This window comes from Etheostoma cragini, chromosome 24, assembly GCF_013103735.1.
Source record: "Etheostoma cragini isolate CJK2018 chromosome 24, CSU_Ecrag_1.0, whole genome shotgun sequence".
NCBI classification, from domain to species: domain Eukaryota; kingdom Metazoa; phylum Chordata; class Actinopteri; order Perciformes; family Percidae; genus Etheostoma; species Etheostoma cragini.
Genome location: NC_048430.1, coordinates 1,371,395 through 1,395,691, shown reverse-complemented (window position 1 = coordinate 1,395,691; position 24,297 = coordinate 1,371,395). Strand labels below are relative to the sequence as shown.

Sequence of the window (24,297 nt, the reverse complement as noted above, 5' to 3'; positions counted from 1 at the left end):
CAGCAGTTGTTGGTCACCTCCTTGCACTCCTTTTTATAAGCTTATATATATATATATATTTCCTGCCAGAATAAATCTTCCTTCCAAATGGACGAAGTCTTTCTGTCCACATTATAGTAAGTGTCTCCAGTCACTCAGCAACACCTCTAAACTTCAAAGTCTTTTTTTTTCTCTTTCTCTGCCGTCAAAAGCACCACATTCTGTCCAGTGAGATGCCACACATCTGTGCTTTATGTGACTTTGAAATGGAAGCAGTATGGAAAGTAAGTCAGCTCTGTGGAGCTGTTTAGAAACACAAAGGCTTTCTTTCAGGTGTGCATGAGTCCCACAGACCCCTCAAAACAGCCTCGCTGAAGCACCACATCTAGACCCCCCTTTTCCTCCTCCTCTTCCTCCAGCTACACCATGAGGAAGAAAGCATACCAAGGCATCAAAGTGTTTCTTACCATCCTGCCACTCTGTAAGGTGCAGGTCATTGAGGTCTTGCTGAAAAGTTTGTCTGAAAGTTTAGAAGTTATGTCTGTGTGTGTGTGTGGGGGGGACCACATCAGCTACAAAAGAGCAAATATCATTCATTAAATCTTGCATTGATTGCTTCCCTGGCTCATTTGGCACATTTTTTAATTCATGCTGCATAGAATAATTTTGACTCCCATCTGTTGGCTTACCTAATGATATTTCCACTATTTCTCATTTCAGGTTTCATTTTAAAAGTCCCACATTTACATATTGATCCTGGATGTATCGTAGATTTCTTCGGCTGGTAGCTTGTGACTGATTTTTAGTGCAGCAAATCAACAAAAGAGTGAACAGTAGGGCAGTATGCGTCTTTTCCAAACAATTCCTCTCAGGGAGAAAGCAGTGGGAATCATTGAAGTGTGTCTTGTACAATATCTGTATCTATATCTGCAGTATCCCAATTTGTGAATCTTTTGTGCATGTTTCTTGCATCGTACAGAAAAAAGATATGTCACTTTTAGCTGCAATATTTTTAAGGAATTATTGGAATAAATTCCAAAAACAGGTTTGAAATCTTTTTTGTTATGCAGTAGAAAGTGGAAATGTGTGTTTAAACTCAGAGGTCTCTGGAAATACATTTAAACCAAAGGTAATGGCTGTTAAACAACCTCCTGAGTTGTTGTAAGATCACCAGGGATTTATCTTTCAGAGAAACAGATGCTCACTTCTTTATAATACACCAGCGGAACACACTGTGGCTATTTCTGTAGGTGGTCACCTGCGCAAATCCCCTCAGTCCAAAAACTACCCCTACTTGGCATGCTGAGCATGCTTGTCTGCTAGTCCTTGACCCAGTGTCACGTCCTCTTTGCTCTATAGGTTGTGCTGATTAAGGCCAGCATTTAAAGTAGGAACTGGAGGAATCTTCCACCAGCTCTGCCTGCCTGCCTCTTTGACTGTTCAGTCAGCAGCTAGTGGCCTGATTACAGCCGGCTTTATGGCTCAGAATGGACAGATGGTGTGGCCACCGCCGGCCTCCCCTGCCCTGCATGACTGTGCTAATTCTCACCCGCTGCCGCACAACAGCCAGTGGCGATCAGTGCAGAACTACCGGGAAATGATCATACAAGCGTGTATGAAACAAATGCACAGTTGGTGGTGTGAATTTTTTATATTGTTACAATTTAACTCAGATGTGTCGTGAATCAGCAAATTTAGTTTTTTTCTTTAAGCTGAACAATTTCAACAACACTGCTGTACTACTGTTATTTTGAGTTAAAGGAAGCAATATAAATTAGTTAATTAGTGAGCTTCAGAGGTGCTAGTAGGCAGATTTTGTAATATTTGGACAGAGCCAGGGAAACTGTTTCCCTCTGTTTTCAGTCTTTATGCTAAGCTAAGCCAACTGTCTGCTGGCCACATAAGAGTGTTTTCCATTTTGCCATCTAACTGTAAAATGATTGGCAGCAAAATAGGGGGGAAATCCAACTCCAAAAATTCGCATTTTCAACCATGATTGCCAATTTTAACTGAAGCCTTTCCTTTGCCATGTTTTAGTTCACTGTGAATCAAACCAGTAAAAGAAGAAGAAAAACACAGAGTCATGGAATTTAGATAATTCCCACCTGACTATGTCAATGCCCTTCTTTTGTCAAGATGCTCCTTTATGACAATGCCTGGCTGTCACTCCCCATCCGCTGGTGCTCCTGAATGTCACTTTTATCTGATCATTTTTGTTTACATGATCCCAGCTGGGTCCATAATCATCTTCCGTGGCTTATCTGTTGCTGAATTCATAAAAGAGAATGCATGTATGGTCAAAGTTCACCCTACAGCTTCAGGGACAAAGATGGCATGTGGCTGTTATTCAGATGGAAATAGGCGGAGGCACATGCACTCTTTGCCACCTGTTTTGCATGCAGCTTGCAATGTTAGCAGCACAAAACAGAAAGAAGCTTAGATTATTTTGAGCAGACCAGGACTTGAAGGTTAAGGTCACCTGCTCGGTGTTTGCTGCTGTGATTGCACTTAATTCAAGCCATCAAGCAGACACGCATGAGGCTGTGCACGGCTAACGCCTACAGAATCACACATAATAAGTCTTTAAGTACTATGTTTGCACATTTTGTACTCAATGTAGTCATTTGGACGCAGCATTGTAAACTGAGCAGAAGTTGGGATTCAATTCAAGAAAAATATCATCCATTTGTGTCTCTGGCAGGGATTCAATCCCATTTCAATCTTTTCTTTGTGTTTGAGTGTGCATGCTTATGGAAAAAGTCACACTTGAAGGATGCAATGATCCATTTCAAACAACAAACATCTAATACAACTGTGAAACAGCTTGAAAATAGATCCTATTTTAGATGTTTATAGCAGAAACAGCTAGTGGCTCTGGAATCATAACATTTCAGACATTTATACCCAAAATAACCCTGATGTCCTCGAGGCAGGTTCATACTGGCTGTAGATATTAAAAGCAAGTCACGTTTGGAGTATTACTACTGCACCTCGGAGCAACATGCCTGAGGAGCTCTGGCTGCCTAAAACTGCTGCTGGCTAAACTGCACCGTTTTACAAGAAACAATGTCCCAGTTATTTGGGATAATCCACAGCTCTTGTTTTGGAGTATTATCTGAAGACTTGAGTGAAAACCAACAAGTCCTCCAAATTAAACAATTTAGTTTGTTAGTCCATAACGATATGTGTTCTATTCGCAGGATGGAAGAGACGGTGCGGTCGCTGCTGCAGAATCAGGGCGTTGGGGAGCAGACTGCTGTGGACACGGTGGACATCATGAAGGCCTACAAGGTAAATCCCAGTGTCTGTCGTTCTTCCTCTGGCCATTCAACAGGACTAAAATGACTGTGAGAGAGGGAATGGAAGTGATCATTTGAATGTATAAGTATCTTTCTTTCTATTTCACTCCTTTCCATTTCGGCTCAGAAAGTGTTGAATAAAACTCTATTGAGCCAAGGTGAGAGTGTTCATCGCTCATCCTGTTACATAAGAGAAATAGCCGCTGGGATTGAGCAGAGAGGCATAAAGAATACCACCTATTTACAAAAACACAGAGTCACTTTACAATTTGGAGCTCGGCGTGTTTACACGGTGTTGAAATGCTTTTGCCTCAGTCTGTTTATCATCGGTGTGTTTTTATCCACTCCCATGTCTGAGCACCTTAACTATTGTATGTAAAAGAAAGTGAGATGCAGTCATTTTCAGACTTTAAATTACCTTTTAAAGTATTAATCCAGCCTCAGCACCACACAAATCTTCCTTTTAGTTCACATTCTTTAACATCCAACAGCAAAATACTTCTAGGGAAGAAAAGAAGAAAGGCATCTAGTTTAGCAAGTGTGCAATTAAAAAGAGTCTATGAAAGTGACTACACACGTTCATCACTTTGCATAAAAGACAAATAAAAAGTAGGCAGAATTAAAAACGAGCGCTATAACATGAGTTGTCAGGATAGTGAAACATGGGATTTGCAGTCATGATTTAAGACGGATGTGCTGCAGGTCGTCCTGAGGTGCAAAAGCTTTATAATGAAAATATGACTAGACAATCAGCAATGAAATATACAGTATGTGACATGAATACAATGTGTCAGTATGCAAATAAATGTTCTCAGTGCACACAGAGTAATCCTTCCCTGGGTTCCCCAACACAGAGAGATTATGTTGAGAAGAAAGAGGTGGAAGTGGAATATGAAATGGTATTCAGAGGCACACCATAAGATAAGAAAAACATTGTCCGGAAGAAATTTGTCTTTGACAGGGCAGACTCAAATGCCCTTAAATACACATTGTACACACACTGTAATACCATTGACTGTACAAATGAGAAAAATGCAAAAAACGAGGCCTGAATGGAGCTGTTTGATGTTGTCTATGTATGGCTGTTCAGTGTGGTGAGGGCGGTAAATATTAGAGATGTGCCGATAGTGATACCAGTATCTGAAAGTACCAGAGTCTATGCACCGAGCCGATACCATGTAATTTAGCCCTGAAGAAAATCGACTTCAAAATCGTTTCTTTATGTTCTTTTTCCGTTCTGACTCACTGACAAACTGGATAATAAAAGAAAGTTCTGTGGCATTTATTGTTTGTGTTTGTTCATGATTCACAAAGAGTTTAAGCTGAGCCAGACCAACAACAAAGATAGAAATCATATTACATCCACACAGGGAGAGTATACAGCTGTTGTATCACAGTAAAATATATGACATACTGGGATCTGATCAGTACTAACTACAATGTTCCGAAAGTGCTCTAGCCAACTGCTCACTTCCCTCTAACGTCAGTTGTAAGCTAATTAATGTTGGTCTTTGCTTTATGACCATATTCCTGCAAAACTAATGACATTACCATCAGCATTAGCTATACTTAATGTTCAGTGCTAATTAGCAAATGTATCAGCAGGTTATCTTTGTCATTGTGAGCATGCAGTTAGCAATTAGCGCAAAACAGTGGCACTATCATGGCTGTAGACATATAGACATAGAGAGTTGATAGTTAAATAAAAGTCCACAAAATTCTGTGAGATTGTGTTCAAGAAGATTCTATAAAACTTGATTAATCCTCCACACTGATGTGCTAAATTCACCGGACTGTACAATCTGTAGACATAATTTGCTCCTGTGTTCAACAGTCAAAGAGAATAAACTTTGAGCGTTATTATGGTATTCCCAGGATAGCTGAACACCATCCATTCGTCCTGCTGCAGCTGTATTCTGTGTGTTCAGCAGACAAACTCAATAACTTGAAAGGGCAGCGTGAGGGACAAGGTTTCCTCCCCTCTCCCACTCCAGACTCTCTCTGCGGAGATTATTACCGAGCCCTTTAACGCCGTCTAATAAGCAGCCTCTCAGAGCAGACCGCAGACTACACAGGCTAGCCCCGGCAAACAAAAGCAGACCTAAAAACCGTGACTTTAAAGTATTGCCACAAACAAAATTGTCTGATAGAATCGAGCAAGATTGAAAACCTAATATACGTTAAGAAGAGATTAGATCAAGCTGAAACTAAGTGGATTTTATTTTAAATTCTTGTTAGGAGAGAGACATATCTTGTTCTGTGCTGCATTTGGATGTATATATAGATATATATTTATATATATCTATATACATATATAGATATATATACACATATTAATTAAAGGACCAGCTGCATCCATTAGTGCTGCTAACCCCAGCTTCGACCAGAACATGTATATGTATATATCTGTCCAAGCTCAGCTAGGAATAAAAAATATAGCACGTCCGCACGCTGACATATTACACTCTAACAACTGAAAAACCTGTTTAAAGAAAAGCTCTAATTGCTTTACTAGCAGCACATGTCAACATTGTTTTGTTGGTTGAGGTTTTATCCTTATTTGTAATGTTTGCTTTCCTCGTTTATTACTGCGTAGGTTGACTGTTTCAGTCCACTAAGAGGTATTACAATGAAACAATCACTCTTTGGTACAGTTCATAGATAGTCACAAGCAGATCACCAGCCAAAATAGACTATCAAATACCTTAAAATTTATTTTTTTTAAATCCCAGAACCCAAGGTGAAGTCTTAAAATTGTAAGTTTTCCCTCAACCAACAATTCAAAAGGCATAAACAAAAAACATATCTAAACTAAAATAAAATGGAAATAGTCTTTAATTAGATGCTTATTTTCTCAGTTCTCTCAACCCTTTGCTTTACTTCTTGTGAAATAGTGGAAAGGTTTTACCTCTACAGGCCACCAACAGCTATTCAAATCAAACAATCCGAGAGCTTTAGAGGAGAAAATCCTTTTTTTTTGGTTGAACTGCTGGACATACGGTATTTCAAGGTCAAGGTCAAAGTTTATTTCTATAGCACATTTACAGACAGTCACTACTGCCCTAAAGTGCTGTACAATTATAGATAGTATAGTATTTAACCTGTAAAGAGTAGTCATGGCCAGAGAAAATACTGCAGAATGCCCTTCACAGTGTTCCAGAGCCCAGGGTGATGTTTTGAAATTGCTAGTTTTCTCCTTTCAACAGCCCATAAACCGAAGCTAGTATTTAAAATGATATAAAAACAGAGCAGAAAATTCTCACATTTGAGATGCTGGAACACTTCAATGTAGCATATATTTCTTTAAAAAAAATGTCTTTAAAACATGAAGATGCTATTGCAATGACCAGATTGTTCAGTGAACAAGTACATACTTTTAGGCTCCAAAGATTACTTAAAACTTGAAACAATATGAATAATCTCTTGAGTGTGACAGAGAGCTCAATGTGTTTTCATGTAGCAGTTTGGTGTGAGCCAGACATGCCTAATTAGTGGCTAATTATTACTAGTAGTTAATTATCGCAGACGCCAGGAAGCCCAAAACAGAGGAAGAAAAAGATAGCTGGCAAAGTGATGTAGATAGACACACAGTGAGAGCAAAGAGGGAGAGAAAAGGATCCCTATAATACAGGCGAGAGGAGAGCCCTGCAAGGTCACTGCCACTTTTTGGAGAACAATTGAAACATGATTAGGGATTAGGGGATGGTTTTGGAGCTCTGTTGTTGAAGCTGCCTCCCCGTTGCCTTGTCTGCCCATCTGATCCTCTCCCCTTTCTTCTCTCCCCTCTTCCTTTTCCCCTTCCCTCTGATTTATGTCTTTCACGGCTCTTTAGCCCTTTTTTTGCATCCTGCTCCCAAAACATTTGTCATACCTCACTTCAAAATAATTTCTAACCATCTGCTTCCGTTTTTACTTGCCAAATTACCGCACTTTGTTAGTCGTTTCTTTCTTTTCTCTCTCCCTCTAACCTTTTTTTGTTTTTCTGTGCGTCAGGATAAACTCTCAGAGGAAGTGCGTAAACAGTATGATGGCCCCGAAGGGAATGGCTCTCCGTCGTTGATTCAAACGGAGCCAGACCTGGGGCGGCCACCGAACGCTGATCCCGATGCCAGCCAAGCAGAAGAGGACACAGACAAATCCAGACCTCTTCTAGATCGCCTCAAGGCCCTGGAGGTAACTGCTTTACTACCCTTTTCTGTTTTTCTTTCCACCTTTACTGATTTCCCTTTGTTTCCTTTCTCTCCACCTACCTTCTTTGTTCTTTTTCGTTCCTGCCTCTTCATCCACACTTCCAGCCACCCGTGGCTATGCGTTGTGGTCAGCCTGTCTGCCAGTTGTCAGAGTCCTTTGCTCAGTTGCGTCTGAAAGCATGACAGCTCATCAAATTCTCCAGTCCTCTTCGTTTGGAGAGTAAAGTCATCCTATGAGAGTCGCTGCCGCGGGGCCTCAGGCTGTACTTCAGCTTTGGATTGTTTTCCCTTGCGCTCGGGGATTTGTGCTGCACTCTGCCATCAGCCTCAAGCAACAGCTAAGGCAGGTTAGGGTTAGCACCGCCATTGTTATCCATGCTGATGTTTTTGTTTTACAGTAGCCACCAGACATGTCCTCTCAGATCTCTTTAACAATTAAAGGACTCAGACTTAATTAAATTTAGGCCACCAGTCATACCTTCTCAATTCTAAGTGGCTCCATATGGCATCTTGATGTTGTTTAGTCTTTACCTCATCTCAAATCAGGTAACATTTTTGGAAGACAATAAAGTAAATCATGCCAGTATTCAAGAAGTTGACTGACTCCCGTAAGGAACTAAAGTGCCTAAAACAAGAAAGTGTATTCTTTTAGCCAATACACATAAAAGTCACACATTACACTAAGGCATCCGTGATAGAAAACAGGCTCTAATTACAGCAAAGTGGCAGGTAACTGCGTGTTGCTCCTCAGCTGTAAGCTACCTTTCTAGACTGGCAGGAAGTGTGGTCAACCTGTCCCGGCAATCCACCAGATGAAGCACATCACCTGAACATTACATTTTAAATGCCTTCATCAAAAGTTATCTGCCATTTCATCCCACTCTGCCGCCGCGGGTGATGGATGCACCGCCGGGCAAAAGCAGCAAAAACAAAGCACAGACAATACATCACTACCCAGCATTGTTCATAAACTCCACTGACACTAAGTAAGCACCGCCCTGCTCTTATTTCTCCAGCTCAACTGATAGTGTTCATTAACTTGGCAGGCACGCACTGTGGTCTCTAAATTAAAACACCCGGACTTTTGGAGAAATGCCCGTTGGTCATTTTACTTGTTAAGTGATGAGAACATAAAACTAAAATTACCCATGTGGCCACCGAGGATCATTTATTAACGTGCTTTGTACACAAACCTCTAAGTTTATATTCTGGTTTTCAGTACTAAGAAAGGCCTTTTTAATGGATTCCTCTTTAACTATTTTACCTGACATCAGGGCTAGCCTCCCTTTCCCTTTAATTTGCTGCCATTCACTGTAAGTTCCACAGGCTTGCTAATTGCTACCGCAGCATAATCCATCCCATAAACATGGTTATTTCTTTGCATTCATCTGCGTTTTTGTTCTTGAACTGGCTCTTCAAATATCAGTGAGCATTGCATTGTGCCAGGCAGGTGGCCACGTATTGTTACAGCAGCAGAAAGGAGTGGAAAATGAATCCTTAAAAACTATGTCACTTCATAAACTTAAATGCACATTTGCATGTCTTTCTAAATAGTGTTTATTAGAGAGATAGCCCTTTATGTCAAGGTTTTCCAGTGAAACAACTATAATATTGTATTCAGAGAACAACTTAAAGCATGCTTTTCAGTAAACTTAACAGTTCTTCCTTGACCCATGTATCCCTCTTCTACCACGTTTCATGGAAGTTCAGTCAGCAGTTTTTCCGTAATCCTAAAAAGCGAGATATGATATAATAAGTAACAATAAATACATTAATGAGTCAAAATGACATCAGGTTTCTTATTTCAATCTTTTCAAGGCTTTTGTGTCACTGAACAATAAAGCAGCAAGAACTTACAACAAAACACCACTTAAGTTGCATTCTGTAACTACAGCCTGGAGAGTCGGATGACAAACTACTTCAGTTTGAAAAAAATGAGCTCTTGTTTAGGTGTAGTGCTCGCCCACAACACAGGGATATGTTTCCTGAGCGAAGTGTTATATTATAAATGAATTAATAACTATGATAAATAATGTCAAGGGATTTCTCTAATGAAAGATATCCCTTAAAAATTGTAATTTTATTACAAAACACATAAGAAAGTTGTATTTAGTCATGTAGGTTCATTCATTACATTTGTACCCATAGGCAAGCTTCAAGGCTTTAATTAATCAGTGTTTCTTCCTAGATGGCATAATTAGAATGTTTTATGGGTTGCAATTATGTTTCCCATGTTTTCATCAAGGGATTGGTAGTTTCTACTAAAGGGCAGAGGGTGAGAGAAGCAAAAGCGGGCTGACAGCTCCTAATATGCTGCCTGCCACTGACAAATTGGAAACTCCCAGAGATCAATAGGGCGCCGCCTCATCACTTTGCTAGTGGAGGAGATATTCTTATTAGGTCCACACTCCAAATGGCTAGCTGCCGTCCCAAAGTTCAGCAGCATGTCTTCCATCCCCTTGACCTTTTTTACTCTGGTACTTTGTACATTTTGTATTGGCCGTTCTGGTTCATCGTTGACATATGACCTTTGTGAAGCAACTTCTCCTGTTAGCTGCGGCTTTGCTTGATTGCTGCCTTCTGTCTCCATTGCTGTTGTTTTTGTTATATCACATGTAACCAAAGTCTCTGCGAGGTTTGTGCTATGCTGCGTTGACCTTGAATGTGTGTGTGTGTGTGTGTGTGTGTGTGTGTGTGTGTGTGTGTGTTCTTTGCAGGAGAAGAATTCTGCCTTGGCCTCGGAGAACGAGAGCCAGAGGGAACAGTATGAACGCTGTCTGGATGAGGTGGGTGTGAACCCTTGTTTATCTTGTTCCACTCCGAGACACATTCAAGGGCGCCATATGACTTGCCAGATGTTTAACTTACCTTGGAAAAGTTCAGTGTTTGTTGAATTAGCTTTGCCTTTGTGTGAACAGAGTGAGCGGTATTGTTGAGCTTAAGATTAAGGGTTTTAATGAGGTCCTGCAAAGCATGCTGTGTTTCCCACAGGTTGGTACCTTACTTGAACTGCAGCTTGAGGGAGGCAGAAGTGAATTGTTGATATAAGCATTTCATTTAGAAAATAGTGTCTCATTTTTAAGGCACTAAAATCTCTCATCTCACACTTTAATAAAAAGGCTAGCATGTTTCCGCTTTAAGCTGCAAGCCCCAAGCTTCAACATTAGTTGAAAGTTTAAAAAAAATTCATGGCAACCAGGGTGCTATTTTTCATGCTTTTTAATGCACAATTAAAGAATCTTTTAATCCAGAGGGCTTTTGTTGATGCTCAATAATAGCAGAAATGCCAGAGGATGCTCTTGCAGGTAGACTCCTCTGCACATTAATAACAGCACTTAGCTAGGGGGACACATTATAACCGTAGGGTCTGGGGGTCATCCCCAGTACAATAATGACCAACACCTGCCTTCTGGTGAGTTTTTATGCTACAAGTTATGGTGCAAATGTCTTTATTTATGTGAAGGAAACTAATATTATTTTAGGAATCATCTACATCTCAACAACAAATCTGTTAGAGAATGATACCTAGTTAAAGCCAGAACCTCCATGTTTAAATCTGCACCAAAGACAAGAAATCTCAAATTTATTTTTCACGCTCCTGTTGTGTTCTTTACCTGACCATTGTAGCACGAGGTAGACACAGTTCTTGTTTTCTGTACATGTTTTGAGCCTCCTCAACTGTTATTTTGACCTCTTTTGATGAGTGGGTTGTCTTTAATATGTTTTGAGGTAGGACAAATCTACCTCTTCTAAATATTGGGGGGGACATATCCCCTGAATCCCTCCCCCTTAATCTACGCTAATGGCTATAAAATATACAAACCACCATTACACCTATGTTCAATGGTCAAAACAGCTTATTGTGGTCAGCATCAAAGTCTAAAATGCGAGGTGCTAAACAACCTTAACCTGATGTGAGCTGGTGTTGCTGAAGCAACGGTTTACATAACAATGGCACTTCTGTGCCCTCTGGTAATTTGTGAGAGCGTGATAAGTGCTGTTTAGGGAGCCACATGAGGGGAAAAAAGAAGCCCGAGTCTTGGCTGTGCTTGCTTGCTGAATCACTCCAGGAAAGGGAGAGAGGGGAGCTCGTCTTCTTAAGGGGAGAATTTGTCCTAAAGCCAACAGGCCCAGTGGGCTGAGCCAATCTGCCGAAGGGCGGGAATAACTTGCGAGAGGAGATGGGGGAATGAAAAAGGAAAGGATGGAGAGATTTAAGGAGGAAAGTGTGAGAAAAAATATCAAAAGTGAGTGATAAAAAAGAAAGGAAGCGGAGGAATATAGCGATACAGTCGTGTTAGAGTTTGTGTCCTACATGGATTGTATCTGGGGTAAATTCAGTCCTCGTCTCTTTTCTGCTTCCCTGCCTCATTAAGATGGCTCAACTCTGCTCTGCTGTGTTTACTTGTCAACTATTTTTCCTATGTGGTTGACTTTTGTGGAAGGAGGGCTTCGTAATGATCCTGTTTTGATGGTGGAGGCTGTCTGCCTCTTTTAACAACTGCTCAGAACAACAGTGGAAAGCCTATCGTTTGCTTTGTAACAGAAGGGATGATTATTTTTTTATGTTAGACCAGCTGCTTGTCTACATTTTAGTGTGTGTGCAAAGCTCATTTGTAGTGTAATTACTTTTTTCAAAGTCATACAATGTCGGCAATCCTTTGTCCAAAACCATTAAGTCGGGTTTTGTTTGATCACTCTGCAATTTTTTTTAACACAAAGTCGATCTGTAACTTGTGGTTCCAGGAGCAGGGCTCATTTCACCATATTTACTCCCATCTCTCCCCATTCAATAAACGAGAGTGAGTGCACTCCAAACAGACGATGTGGCTTCACACGGTAATAATGAGCAATCAATGGGCAGTAATCGGAGCCGCTTCTCCATTGGTGTTGTGGTCTGAAAGGTGCGGGCGGGGGTGTTAGCCCCTCTGAGAGCAAAGCCCAGACGCCTCTGCTTCTACATCATACTGGAGCTGTCAAACTAGCATTAGGAAGTGAGAGTTGAATAGTAATAAAGACGTGTGTAAATGAAACTTAAATGTACACACACCACATACTAGGTGTGTTGTGCCATTGTGTTCCCTTGAGCTCATAATAATTTGTATTGTAAGTGTTAATTGGCTGAGGAAGTCCTGTGGAAGTGCAGCATTGGCAGTGGAAAGTCGCTCTACAGAGGCCTGTAAGGGTCTTAGGAAGTCAAACCTTGTATTACATTCAATAACATTCTTTTCTTTCTCTCTCTGTCTGTTTAAGGTTGCAAATCAAGTTGTGCAGGCGCTTCTCACCCAGAAGGTTTGTTTCTTATTTCCATGGAAACCATTTTGCTCCTCATCTCAGATCCCTTTAAACAGCATTGCCTTAATAACATAACCCGTCAACACCTTGCATTCTTGGATTAACAATACATTTGATGATCTTTGAAACATAACCACAATACTTTTACCTTCTAGGAATGGAAAAAGGGAATATTACGAGGCAAGCATTTTATCTGACGCTCCCTGTGTTGCTATTCACTCAGGATCTGAGAGAGGAATGTCTGAAGCTGCGAACGCGGGTTTTTGACCTCGAACAGCAGAATAGGGCGCTGGGTGTTTTGTTCCAGCAGCGGATCAAGCCCGCCTCGGACCTGCTTCTCCAGGTATGCTGCCAACTAAGAACCCAACATACAGCATGACATGCAACTGAGCCTTTGGTTTGAATATGCACATAGCACATAGCCATGCTCCTCGCAGCTGTGAACCTGCTTGCTCACTCTCTGCCTCCCCTGCAATCATCCAGTTTACAAAGGAAGCAGCAGCTCCTTCAGTAAACAAGACAAGCATTTGAAATTGTTTTTTCATTTGGGTTGGTATTAAACTGCTCCGAGTTCTCAGATTGATACAGAGGCTGCAAAGAAGACAGTAAATACTTTGATTCAGAGTGTAAAAACACTTACATTAATCTTCATCAATCTTATCAGACACTGTTTTTTTGGTTTGTTTTTCTGTTTTGAAGCAAAGATAAAGGAAACACGTGCCTTCGAGCACAGATCCCTTGTTGTTTTGGTTTGTTTATCGTGCATAAGAGTTCAAGCTGAGGTTGCATACTATATGTGCAGTTTTAATGCTCTTATTTTTATGGTATCACTAAGGACTCTGTGGCGATGCTTAAGAGAAATTCTACAAAGGCAAACATGAGCTTCAAAGTCCAAAAAAAGTCAGAATCTTCCCTGGTGTATCCAAAAAAGAATAGTACCCTTCATATCAGAATAAAATATGAAGTTGTATTCCTCTAATGCAGTTCGGACTGAATGTTTGCAGCACTAGAAATAAAACAACAAAGATTTGAACTATCAGATATCTCTTCTGTATTCATTACACAACAACCACCACTGAATTTATATTCTCCACGGACGCCACATTCTCTTATTTGGAGTGGCTGAAAATTGCCTCAGTTCATCTTTTTGGTCCTTTGGAAAACACCAGTTTAGTGAGAGAAGTCTGTGATTGCATTCCAGCTAGATTTTCAAGGTGTAATTATGAGACAGACGGACCTTCCACTTTGTGCTTTACTCATCTATTGTCAACAGTAATATAGCATTGCAGGTCAATAAGAACAGTTTGGAAAGGGTTTTACAGAGTTATGTGCTCTTAGCTGTGAATATGAAAACAACAAGCTTCTAAAAGAAATGAGAATGGGAAAGAGCTGTCAGTCGGGCCAGACTGGAGAAAGACAGGGTGAAAGGAGAGGAGGCAAGCAAGGGTAGATAAGAAGGAAAGGACAGGACTGTGAAAATGGAGAGAGATGAGCTAGCAGGGAGCCGAGACAACAAGGAGGTGGGAGTGAAAAATTAAGGGCAAAATCAGAAGGAGCAGGAATGGTAGATCAATTGAGTTTTAGAAAAAAATAAAAAAAGAGGAAAGAGAAATAATATGGCTCTGGGTGTGTTGTAAAGCTCTCCATCAGTTCCAGCTTCTTCCAGCGCCATTATTGGACAGGCAGGAACATTTTCAAGTGAAACTGCAATATAAAAGGCTAGAGGAGAGATATTGATGATATCACTGTAGGGACCAAGAGGTGCAATCTAGCTGGAGATGAGAATTAAGGCCGGGACTTAAGTGTTTTCGCCCTTTTTTTCTTCCATATGATCCGGCTGGAACAAAAAAACACCCATCTAAGATGATAAATGATGAATCAGTTGATTGGGTTTGTGCATCAACATTTTGTGACCCAGTGACGTGCAGGTTTTCCCACTGGAAAATGAGTTGTCTCCCTACTCATTACCTTATAATGATATTTCCGCCATCGACTGGTGAGTCAGTGTAAGAATTAATCACAATGTGGTCATGCTGCTCCGGATGTTTTGTACGTCCATTATGAGCTCTGCGCTCATGTGTGGGAGAGCTGTTTAAACCATTTATATTTATCACAGGGGGCTGAAACTTTTAGCAGTATGTAATTCAGAAATAGTCCTTGTTTTTTATCCATCTATCTCTAAACACATTATATACCACACCTAATAAAACCACCAAATACATGGAAAAAACAAATGCCATGTTAAGAAGATAATGCCCCTCTCATGTCTGTCTCCTAAATATGAAGCTATAGCCACCAGCAGGCTAACTTAGCTCAGCACTAAGACTGGAAACAAAAGCTTGGCTCTGTCCAAAAAATTCTAAAGTAGCATTATTGTAGTACCTCTGAAACTAAACCTACACCCTTGTGTAATTACAAACAGTTTCACATCCCACTTACTAAACCATTTTCGCAAAAATTCTAATAAATTATGAACATAAGAAGGGTGAGTTTTCATTTCTTCTCTCTGCTGGAGCCACAGGCAGAGGGTGACTTAATCACCCACATGAGTGTACTGTTTCCCATTTAGCTCTGGACCTTTTGCTTATCAGTAATTAAACGTTCTCTAGTTCCCTGAGGGCATCTTGAGTTTCTCTGATAAAGAACCATAATGCTTTTAACGGGAGCTACACCAGTTGTGCACCTTCACCGCCTTCAGCTGAATTGGTTTGATTCCCAAAAAAAATGCCATGCATTCATTTCAGAGGAATCTGACATTTGCCGTTTCAAAATTACAATGATGGTTGGTACCTCAAACCATGCATGCAAACCATGACACCAAGGGAAAACAACTAGTGTGCAGTCCCATCCACTATCAAATGTGACAGGCAAGTGGCAACTGAGTCGTCCATTACTGAGACAAACACTCTGCGTCCCTAACTAAGCTCCCTCAGGACCCCAAGAACACAGCGTGAGTGCCAGTGACCTCATTACTGCTCATGCAATTTTGCAGTTTAGATGATCAATCGTGTTGCTTGCTGTGCTAAAACGTTTTAAATCACAAATTTAAAGGTCCAGTGTGCAACGTTTTTAGTTGTTCATTATCAAAATTAGTGTTGACCATTCACAAACTTGTCCTTTTTCATGAATATTTACCACCACCATCAATTCCAAACATTCCTTCTGGCTTGAAATTTTACATTTGCATTTGCATGAACTGGTGTAGACGCTTCATATTCATGCGCCATCTAGAAATACGTTAGCCTGTAAGGGTCATACAGGACATACTGTTTCTCATTCGTTTTTTGCCTTTTCGCTGTCACATGATCAACTCACAGGCATTGCTAATGCCGCTAATGGGTATTGTCGCTTCCCGACCCCCGCAAGTTACAAGGAGGAAACAGGGAGGACAACATGTATTCAAAATGCAAATTCCAGGATGAAGAGTCTTCTTCTTCACCCAGGAAAAGCAAAAGGAGATTGAAAAGAGCAAGAGACCGGCTTTTAAAATCGTGGAGGCCACAGTAGCTGTAACACGTACTTTGAACTGCGTGGCGCGAGAGAATTGTTTGCAATATATGAACGCTAGATGGGAGAAATTCATACACATTGGACCTTTGAACAAATGATGCCACTTTTTAGTGATGGATCAAGTTTTATGATAAAATTTACATGGAGCTTTGAAGACATTTTTTCAACAATTTTTTTTTTTTTCAATAGAACTCTCACTTTAGACTTGTCATTTCAATTCTCATATCACAGCCAAGCCTTTGTCTCATATCCTAGTGTAGTTTACCGGGCTGTGTGTAGCTGGAGCTTTAGGATGAGTCAGACATATAGATTGGGTCATACAGGTGAGTGTTGTATGTGTGTTTGAAATAATGTGTGTCTGTGCGTGTGTGCATGCGTGCGTGTTTGTCTTTTCTCTCTGACTGCTTGCTGACACACCGCTGTGTGCGTTGTACGTGTGTTGCAGTGCCGTTCACCCGATGGGTTTTTGACAGCGGGTGCCAATGCTGATGTATTTGTTTGGAAGCTGTTATTCTGGGCTGATAGTCATTATCTTGAAATATGACCAACGTCAAGCCAAAAAACAACAAAGAACAAAAGCAGAAAGCCCCTTGTTTTTTCTGCAGTATGACACGCGTAACTTCTCTGTCAGCGTTCAGACTAATGGATGTTCACAAAAAGTTAACAAAAGGTCAAATTTGCATAATATATTACAGTCTTGCATGCATTAATTTGTGACTTTGATCTTGGCCTTGAACTTCAAAAAGTTCAAATTGTGTACACACAGCCTTGTCATCTACCATTTCCTTCGCCTACACCCCCCACCCTCTTTCCCCGTGACCCTGTGACACTATTGACTGAATCCTTGATGAGGATGCTGAGGAGGTGAAATCCAACACCCTACGATAAGATCAGAGCCTCCAGTGACACCTCAGTCACTCCCATCCCGTGTGGACAGCAGGGATGCCCGGCCAATGCGACATCAGAGCTGCAAAAAAATTCAATTTCATGAGTTTTAAAACTGGAACCTCACATTTTTGCACAAATTGGACCTTGACTGAGGACTCCTTTACACTTTATTATTATTTTTAAGATGACTTCTTGGGCATTGTTACGCCTTCATTGGCAGGACAGCGGAAGTAATGAAAGGGAGAGAGAAGGGGAATGACATGCAGCAGAGGGCAGCAGGTTGGAGTCAAACCTTAGCCCGCTGTGTTGAGGAGCAAACCTCTACACATGGGCGCCCGCTCCAACAACTGAGCTATCCGGGCACCCTTCTTTACACTGGAAACGCCTTTAAACTGGATCAAACCAGCTTATAAAGAGCATGCAGAGCTTTTATGAATCTTAAAAATATTTAGGAATACTTAACTGTGTGCTGAGCAATCATTCTGTTTCCATGGCACTATCACCACCTAGTCACTGAAGCTAATTAGTCTAATTCACATGCTCGCACTAATAAAAAAATAACTTTTTTCTTTGAATGTCTGTACAAAAATTGAAGAGAAAATTGTAGGATGGTTGTGTTTTGGCCACAGGCGAAGTGATACAGGTTGTTTGTTCTTAGGAGACACAAAAAAGAGTTTTGGTATCATTGTGAGCTGTTTTCTTTCATCTTCTTTTTTGTCCCGCACCACAATGTTCAGAGGACTTCATTTCACAACACAGAAAAATGTCCACATAAACTGAGAGTGATATGGAATGCAATAAAATAAAGATCTACCTTTTTTATGTTTATGGCATTGATAGAAAATTTGAGCAGTTTGGTTTTTAAAGCTCATTCTCCATTTGCTGAAGGTGACTTCCACTTTTATAATGTGCACTTTTCTCGATAGATACTGTTTTGCTGCAGGTGCACAGCATGAGAAGGGCATTTCATTTTAATGTTAGAAGCTAACACTGGAATATATCATAGCACAGAAAAACACACGCATGTGTGTATACACATAGTCCCTGAGTAAGCACTAGTTTTACCCTTGGCTAGGATATTCAGCATAAGATCAAATGTTTAGTTCCGGCATATTTCCAGTCTCAGTTAATTTGAGCGCAGAGAACCCAGTGTAATTAAGTTCTGAGATTAATACGTGGAAATGTATTTGGTTTTGCATCCCTCCCTCTTACGCACAAGAGTTAAATAACAAAAGAGACTGCAGACCAGCATATGAGTAAAAAAAATCAAAGGAATCCCTTACTCCCTGATGCAATTATTTCCTATTCACATTAGTTTTTTTCCTGGCTGATGACATTAATGACTTTGTGTGAGGAGTATGAATCAGGGCTCTGTGTGGCGCTAGTGGAGGGAATCTTATGGGCCGGCAAAATGTTGCTCAGCCTCGACATACTGTATGGCTTTTAACTGTGTTATTATTTTATTTCATTTTCATTGATATGTGTAACTTCAGAGATTTGCTGTGAAGGATCACTAAGTGGGAAGATGTTTCAGGTATTACATTTGATCAAATTTTGAATACACAGGATATTGATGAAGTGCTAAAAGAAGACTTTTAGATTGTGTTGTGCTGTACAAAGTATTGATGATTGAAAAATTCCCCTACCATTCTGCTGTTTTTTTAATGTCATTTTAATTTCCTGCAGTCAAAATTCACTCTGGTGTGTCCTTCCCTTTGTCTTTCAGAAACTCCACTCTCGGATCTTGGATATATCTGCGGCAGATTTGCTTCTGGAGACAGAGAGAAGCAAGGCCTTCTTGCTCTCCAGAAACACAGACTCTCCCTCCAGTGTAAGCTTAATGGGAAACACGTAGAAGACAATGCTTTTTTTTGTCCAGCCATAAAAAATTGTCCAAGTAGCATAACCACAACCCCCTCAAGAAATCATTACAAGATATTAAAATACAGTCCTATCTATCTGAAGCTGTGACCCCTCCTCTGCTCTCAGCAGGAAGAGCTGGCAGTATCACTTGGCACAAAGAGGAATAAATCCTTGTCATATTACCAGAAAACCATCGATTGAGACTCACCGTCAGTAAAAATGACTCCATAGGACACGGTGGTACATTAGTCATCTTATGTATTATGCATTAAGGGCTGAAAATGAGTTTGATCCCTTCTTTTACCCTTTTACCCCTCTGAGAATGCCACCTGATAAACTTTAACGCATGCTTTGAGAGCGGAAGAAGAGGGAGAAATGAAATAATATAGGCAGAGATGTCAATTATAAATTGTGTTGTTATCTAAACGTGCAAAAGTACCACCTCTTCTTAACTAGGTTGTGTTAGGTGATACGAATCAGTAAATCTTAATATGAGATTAGTGGAATATCTTGTTTCATTTCTAGCACACAAGAATAAAATAATTTATTTGCAGAGTCAAATTATTGGCAGTAAGATACTAATTGAAGAAACATCTGCTGCGTTGTGATGACTGCACATGGAAATTTGATGTTTTCAAATCAAATTTGAAAAAGGAAACTTTGCCGGAGTATTTGATCAGTCTGTCAATTTGGTAAATATCTTTCATCGCAAAATTAACAGCAAGAGAGTAATTAGATTTGCAACTCTACCTGGGAACTTACACATCAGGGACGCTCACATTTAGAGTTCTAAAGTATAAATGTTCTTATACATGTTATTCACACCATAATGACATGTCTTGTTTCTCCATCTCACAGGAGATTCAGTTGAATGGAAAGGCAGGTCTCCCTGTGACGAAGTGTCTTAGCCAGCTGAGTCTGACAGCACCAGCGCCTGTTTATCCACGCAGCAGCTGTAGCAGTAGTGAGTTGTCCCTGTCAAGTGCGTGCAGTGAATTCTCCAGCGGCTCCTACACCTGGAATGATGGACGCTCCTGTGGGAAAATGGTAAACCCTCTCCCTCTATAATAGACTGAGTAGCTATAGAAGTACAGTAGATCATGAAGATCCTTGTTTTTGCTTTTTGCTTTTATAATCCCCAAACTAATTCCCCATCTTGCTGTTGGAGTGTGCTGATTATGACTTTTTGACCCACTCTTTCTTTTTGCCCTGTAGTCATCTCTGACCTGGGAAAAGAGGCTGAGTTTGGGTTCATCAGCCCCGAGTAATATCTGCGCCGCCCTAGAGGAGCAGCTCCCCACAAGGCGCAAGGAGAGCAACATACTCGAGGGACTGAGAAAGCTCCAGAGGAGGAAACACAGGAGCTCTTCTGCTTCATCCAAGGTCTCCAAGTCAGGCGACAAAGACTGCATGAACTCCAACGAGGGCATCTATTCGTTGGGTATTAAGAGTGGCAGTAAAGTGGTTTTCAAGCCTACCCATGTGGGTAGAACTGCAGCCGTTGGGGGCAAGAAGTTCTCTTATGATTCAGATGATGCAGATGATGAATTGGCACATTCCAGGCGAGGAGATAACATTCCCACCAAAGACAGTTGGCTGTACTGTAGGAGGCTCTCCCGTAGCATTTCAGACAGTTTGTGTAGCTGGGAGGGGATACAGGACAGTGGAGGTGGAGGTGACGGTAGCTCAGGACCCGGGGCTACAAAACAACCTTCTGGTTGTTACTCAAAAGAGCGTCCTGAGAAACTCATGAGTTTCATTAACAGTTTTCTTCCTGAGGGAGGGCGGACAACAGCTTTTAGTAAACCATCCTTCCTACACTTCAACCCCTCTTATCACCTCTCTGACCCTGATGATCCAGAGGAACTCAACTCTGAGTCTTGTGAAATCGGAACATCCTTTAGCCAGCCATCGGAGCAAGACTCCAAGAGAATGTCAAGAGATGCTGCCAAGCAGCTCGCACAACAGTGCTTGCGTAGAGAGCAGGGACGCACCCAGTCTGCAGATGGGAGGCCCAGACCTTTCAGCCTAATTAAGGAGCCCAAAGGGGCCAATTGTACTCAGTCTGAAGAGAGCATTTTGGCAATATTCGATTCAGAAGGACAGCCTATTGAACTTTGTGCTCAGAAGCTCACAGCAGGTTCTGGGCCTCGAAATGACATACAAAGTAGTAAGGTAGTTGCCGATTACACAGACCTAGTGCCCCGAGAGAGGCCAACAAGGCAGAAAGCAGAAAATGCAAGAAACTACAGCATTCTTGAATCTCCAGAAAAGCCATCTGAATATCAAATTAGATCTAGCAAAACAAGCAATAGCAGGGAGGGCAGTGCAGAGAGGCTTTCAATGCAGCTGACTCCACAAAGGAAACTGATCAAACCACCAAGCAACCGACCCAATAAAGGCCATTCCATACTACCAATGAATGATTCTGCTGGTTCCAAGTCTAGTGGTTCAAAGATACCCGGCCGGAACAAACCTTCAGGATCCCCACTGGGATTGCCTAAGGGCTCTTCCTTTGACCCAAGTAACAATGAAAACTCAGGACCCTCTGGTCAGGAGAAATCCCCCTCCTCTCCTGCAGTTAAACTGTCCAGGTTCATAAAGACACCAGGAATCTGCTTACAGAGCCCAAAGACGGTAAACTCCAAGCTCCCCAGCAGGACCGAATGGAGTAAAGGCTCCTCCTCTGGTTCCCCGCACCTCTCAAGGAGGCCCCTGGAGTATGCTGACAAGGGTGAACAGCCAACCAGGGACAAACACTGTGAAACCACCAAAAACAAACTCAGGTCCCCTTCTCCTCCCCCTCCCCCGGGCCGCACCACCTCCTTACTGATTAGACCAAATTACGAAGGGTCGCCTCAAGCACATAAAACATGGGTGGCTCAAACATCCACACCAACCACTGTGAGGGGCCCTCCCCCAAGTTACCACACCTCACTTTTACCAAATATGCAAACTACGCTACCCATCAAGGATAAAGACTGTTTAGACTTGGATGCAGGCTACGGGACTGCACTTGCACCTCAAAAACTGGTTGAGAAAACCAGTCAGCACCTTCAAAAGTCCCCTGCCATGACACCTACTAAAGGCACTTCCAAGAGGATGACCTCGAAAGACTACCTCCCTTCTGCAAACTCAGGGTGTGCTCCAGAAACTGAAAAATCACCTAGAAGCTCAAAGAATGTCCCTCCTCCCTACAGTGCCCTCAGAGGGTCCTCACTTCAGAACGCATTTGCAAATAAAATAGGATCAACCCATGAAAATGTCCATCAGACAGTGCAGAAGACCTCTGTTAGTTTACCTATATCGCTTCAGGACAACCCTCAAGGTAAAACCGAACAACAAAATAGTAAAGCTGTTGTCAGCCCACCCAGCTTGGTCATGCTTTCCCCCAACACAGCAGAAAAAGCCTCAAAGACTCGCATCCCAATGGGGTTTAAACCTTTTTTTAAATCTCCACCCAGTCATAAAAATAGTCCCTCTATACCAGGCAAGCAAGAGAAAGATCATATCAACTCAGTCTCTAAGGAGACTGTGACGTCAAATGCTTCTACCCAATGTGACAGCTTGAAGCCAGTGTACAGTATTGAGTCCCCTCCCAAGATGTCCATTACAGAGGGGAACGGTGCGGTCAAGTGTAGGTTAAAGGAAGAAGACGTGCATGCTGCTGTGTTAGCAGAGGAGGGGGGCGTTTGCGATAAAGGGAAAAGCAGTAGTGAACTTTTCTCTAGATCAACATCTGTTACCAACAAATCTCATCTAAAGCCGGCCTTGGGCATGAATGGGGCCAAAGCCCGTAGCCAGAGTTTCAGCACCAACTACATTGAGAAACCCAACATCAATGTTCTCGATGGACCTGGTAAAATCCGAACTCAGATCATCACCAACTCTGGGGAAAGGGGAAACACTTTGTCAAGGCAGAGTTCCTTGGAGGTACCAAGTGTTAGCTTAGTGGAAAGCCCTATTCATTCCCCCAGGACAAGGCTTAGCCACTACGGAGGCATGACAGGGTCGAATAGTCACAACATCCTCCCTGAGAGAACTGTTAAATCAGGCTCCAAAGCTGAGAGATCCCATGTTAAAGAGGCACGTAGCTTACCCATCAGTGATAGGATTGGTTTGAACAACATTTGTAAGCCAGCAAAAGTTGCCTCTCATCCACAGTTTCAGCCTCCTTCCTCTTGTGTCCTTAGCTCAGAAAAGCCAGTGCGAGAGACAGAAGGCATAGCAACCACCCTGAATGAGCCAGACTTTAGCAGGGAAGTCCAAATCCAGACAGACTCTACGGTTACAGAGGAGAAAAAAATCAGCCCAACAGTCTGCACTATTGAAGAGAAAGTCATGATGGGAATCGAAGAGAATTTGCAGAAATGTCAAGAACAGGAGAAGGTCGCTGCCAGCGAGACCAAACAGAAAACGGGCCCCTCTCTGGCAAACTGGTTCGGCCTCCGTAAGAGCAAACTTCCAGCTCTGGGCGTTAAGAAAGCAGACTCCCCCAAGGGAAAAGAGGAGAAGAAGGAGTCGAAGATCGGATCAGTGCTTGGAGGCAAACATATGAAGTCTGACAAGAGGAAGGATAAGAAGAAAAATGATAACCAGCAGAGAGACAGTCAGGAAGTGCAGAATCTGTCTGAGATGAACAACAAGCTGAGCTCCATCATGGACCACTGCAACAATCAGATGGGTCAGATTGCCAGTCAGATCCAGTGTACAACAGCCTTTATCGCCAAAGACCAGTTTGTAAAAGAGATTCTTGGCAGGTAGGTGAAACTAAATCTTTGTCATCAAGAAAATCACAAATGAATTATCCTTAAATGATTGGATGCTATGCTGATTACTTCCTGTCTCTGAGCCTTCTCAGAGTTGTCAAGTGAATCGTCACTAAAACAAATCAGTTGTTCTAATAAATTAAACATGCGCCATTGCTGAATTAAACCTGTGTGTTTAGAGAAACTGATAAATAAACAACACAAACAGCAGCTGTCTGCTTGAGTTATGACTCCACTCCAGTGAGCATAAACAATTCTCGGACCAGCACCCAGACACATAGTCAGCACACTTAAGGAAAAGCATCTCTCTGCCATTATATTCATACTCCTCACTTCATTGATTTGCCACTTCAAATCACAGCTGATAGATATGTATCCAGGGTAACTGCAATCACTTTAAAGGGAGCACTTACTTTAACATTTGATGGCATTGCTGTGTGCACATACATTTTCCTGCACATCTGTGAAGCGAAAGAGCACGTGAATTCAATTAATAAGCAGGCT

General features: G+C 41.7%; 1 protein-coding gene across 9 annotated transcripts in view; it reads left to right on the top strand.

Annotated features, from left to right (window-relative positions):
• The window catches only part of LOC117939235 (nck-associated protein 5-like), a 121,844-nt gene that overhangs the window by 79,939 nt on the left and 17,608 nt on the right, over positions 1–24,297 (top strand). For all 9 annotated transcript variants that reach the window (XM_034864375.1, XM_034864377.1, XM_034864376.1 and 6 more), the window contains 8 exons: positions 3,180–3,270; positions 7,272–7,451; positions 10,186–10,254; positions 12,722–12,760; positions 12,987–13,106; positions 18,888–18,992; positions 19,883–20,071; positions 20,240–23,784. In XM_034864375.1, the coding sequence (XP_034720266.1) occupies positions 3,180–3,270; positions 7,272–7,451; positions 10,186–10,254; positions 12,722–12,760; positions 12,987–13,106; positions 18,888–18,992; positions 19,883–20,071; positions 20,240–23,784 (4,338 nt within the window). The remainder of the gene's footprint in view (positions 1–3,179; positions 3,271–7,271; positions 7,452–10,185; positions 10,255–12,721; positions 12,761–12,986; positions 13,107–18,887; positions 18,993–19,882; positions 20,072–20,239; positions 23,785–24,297) is intronic.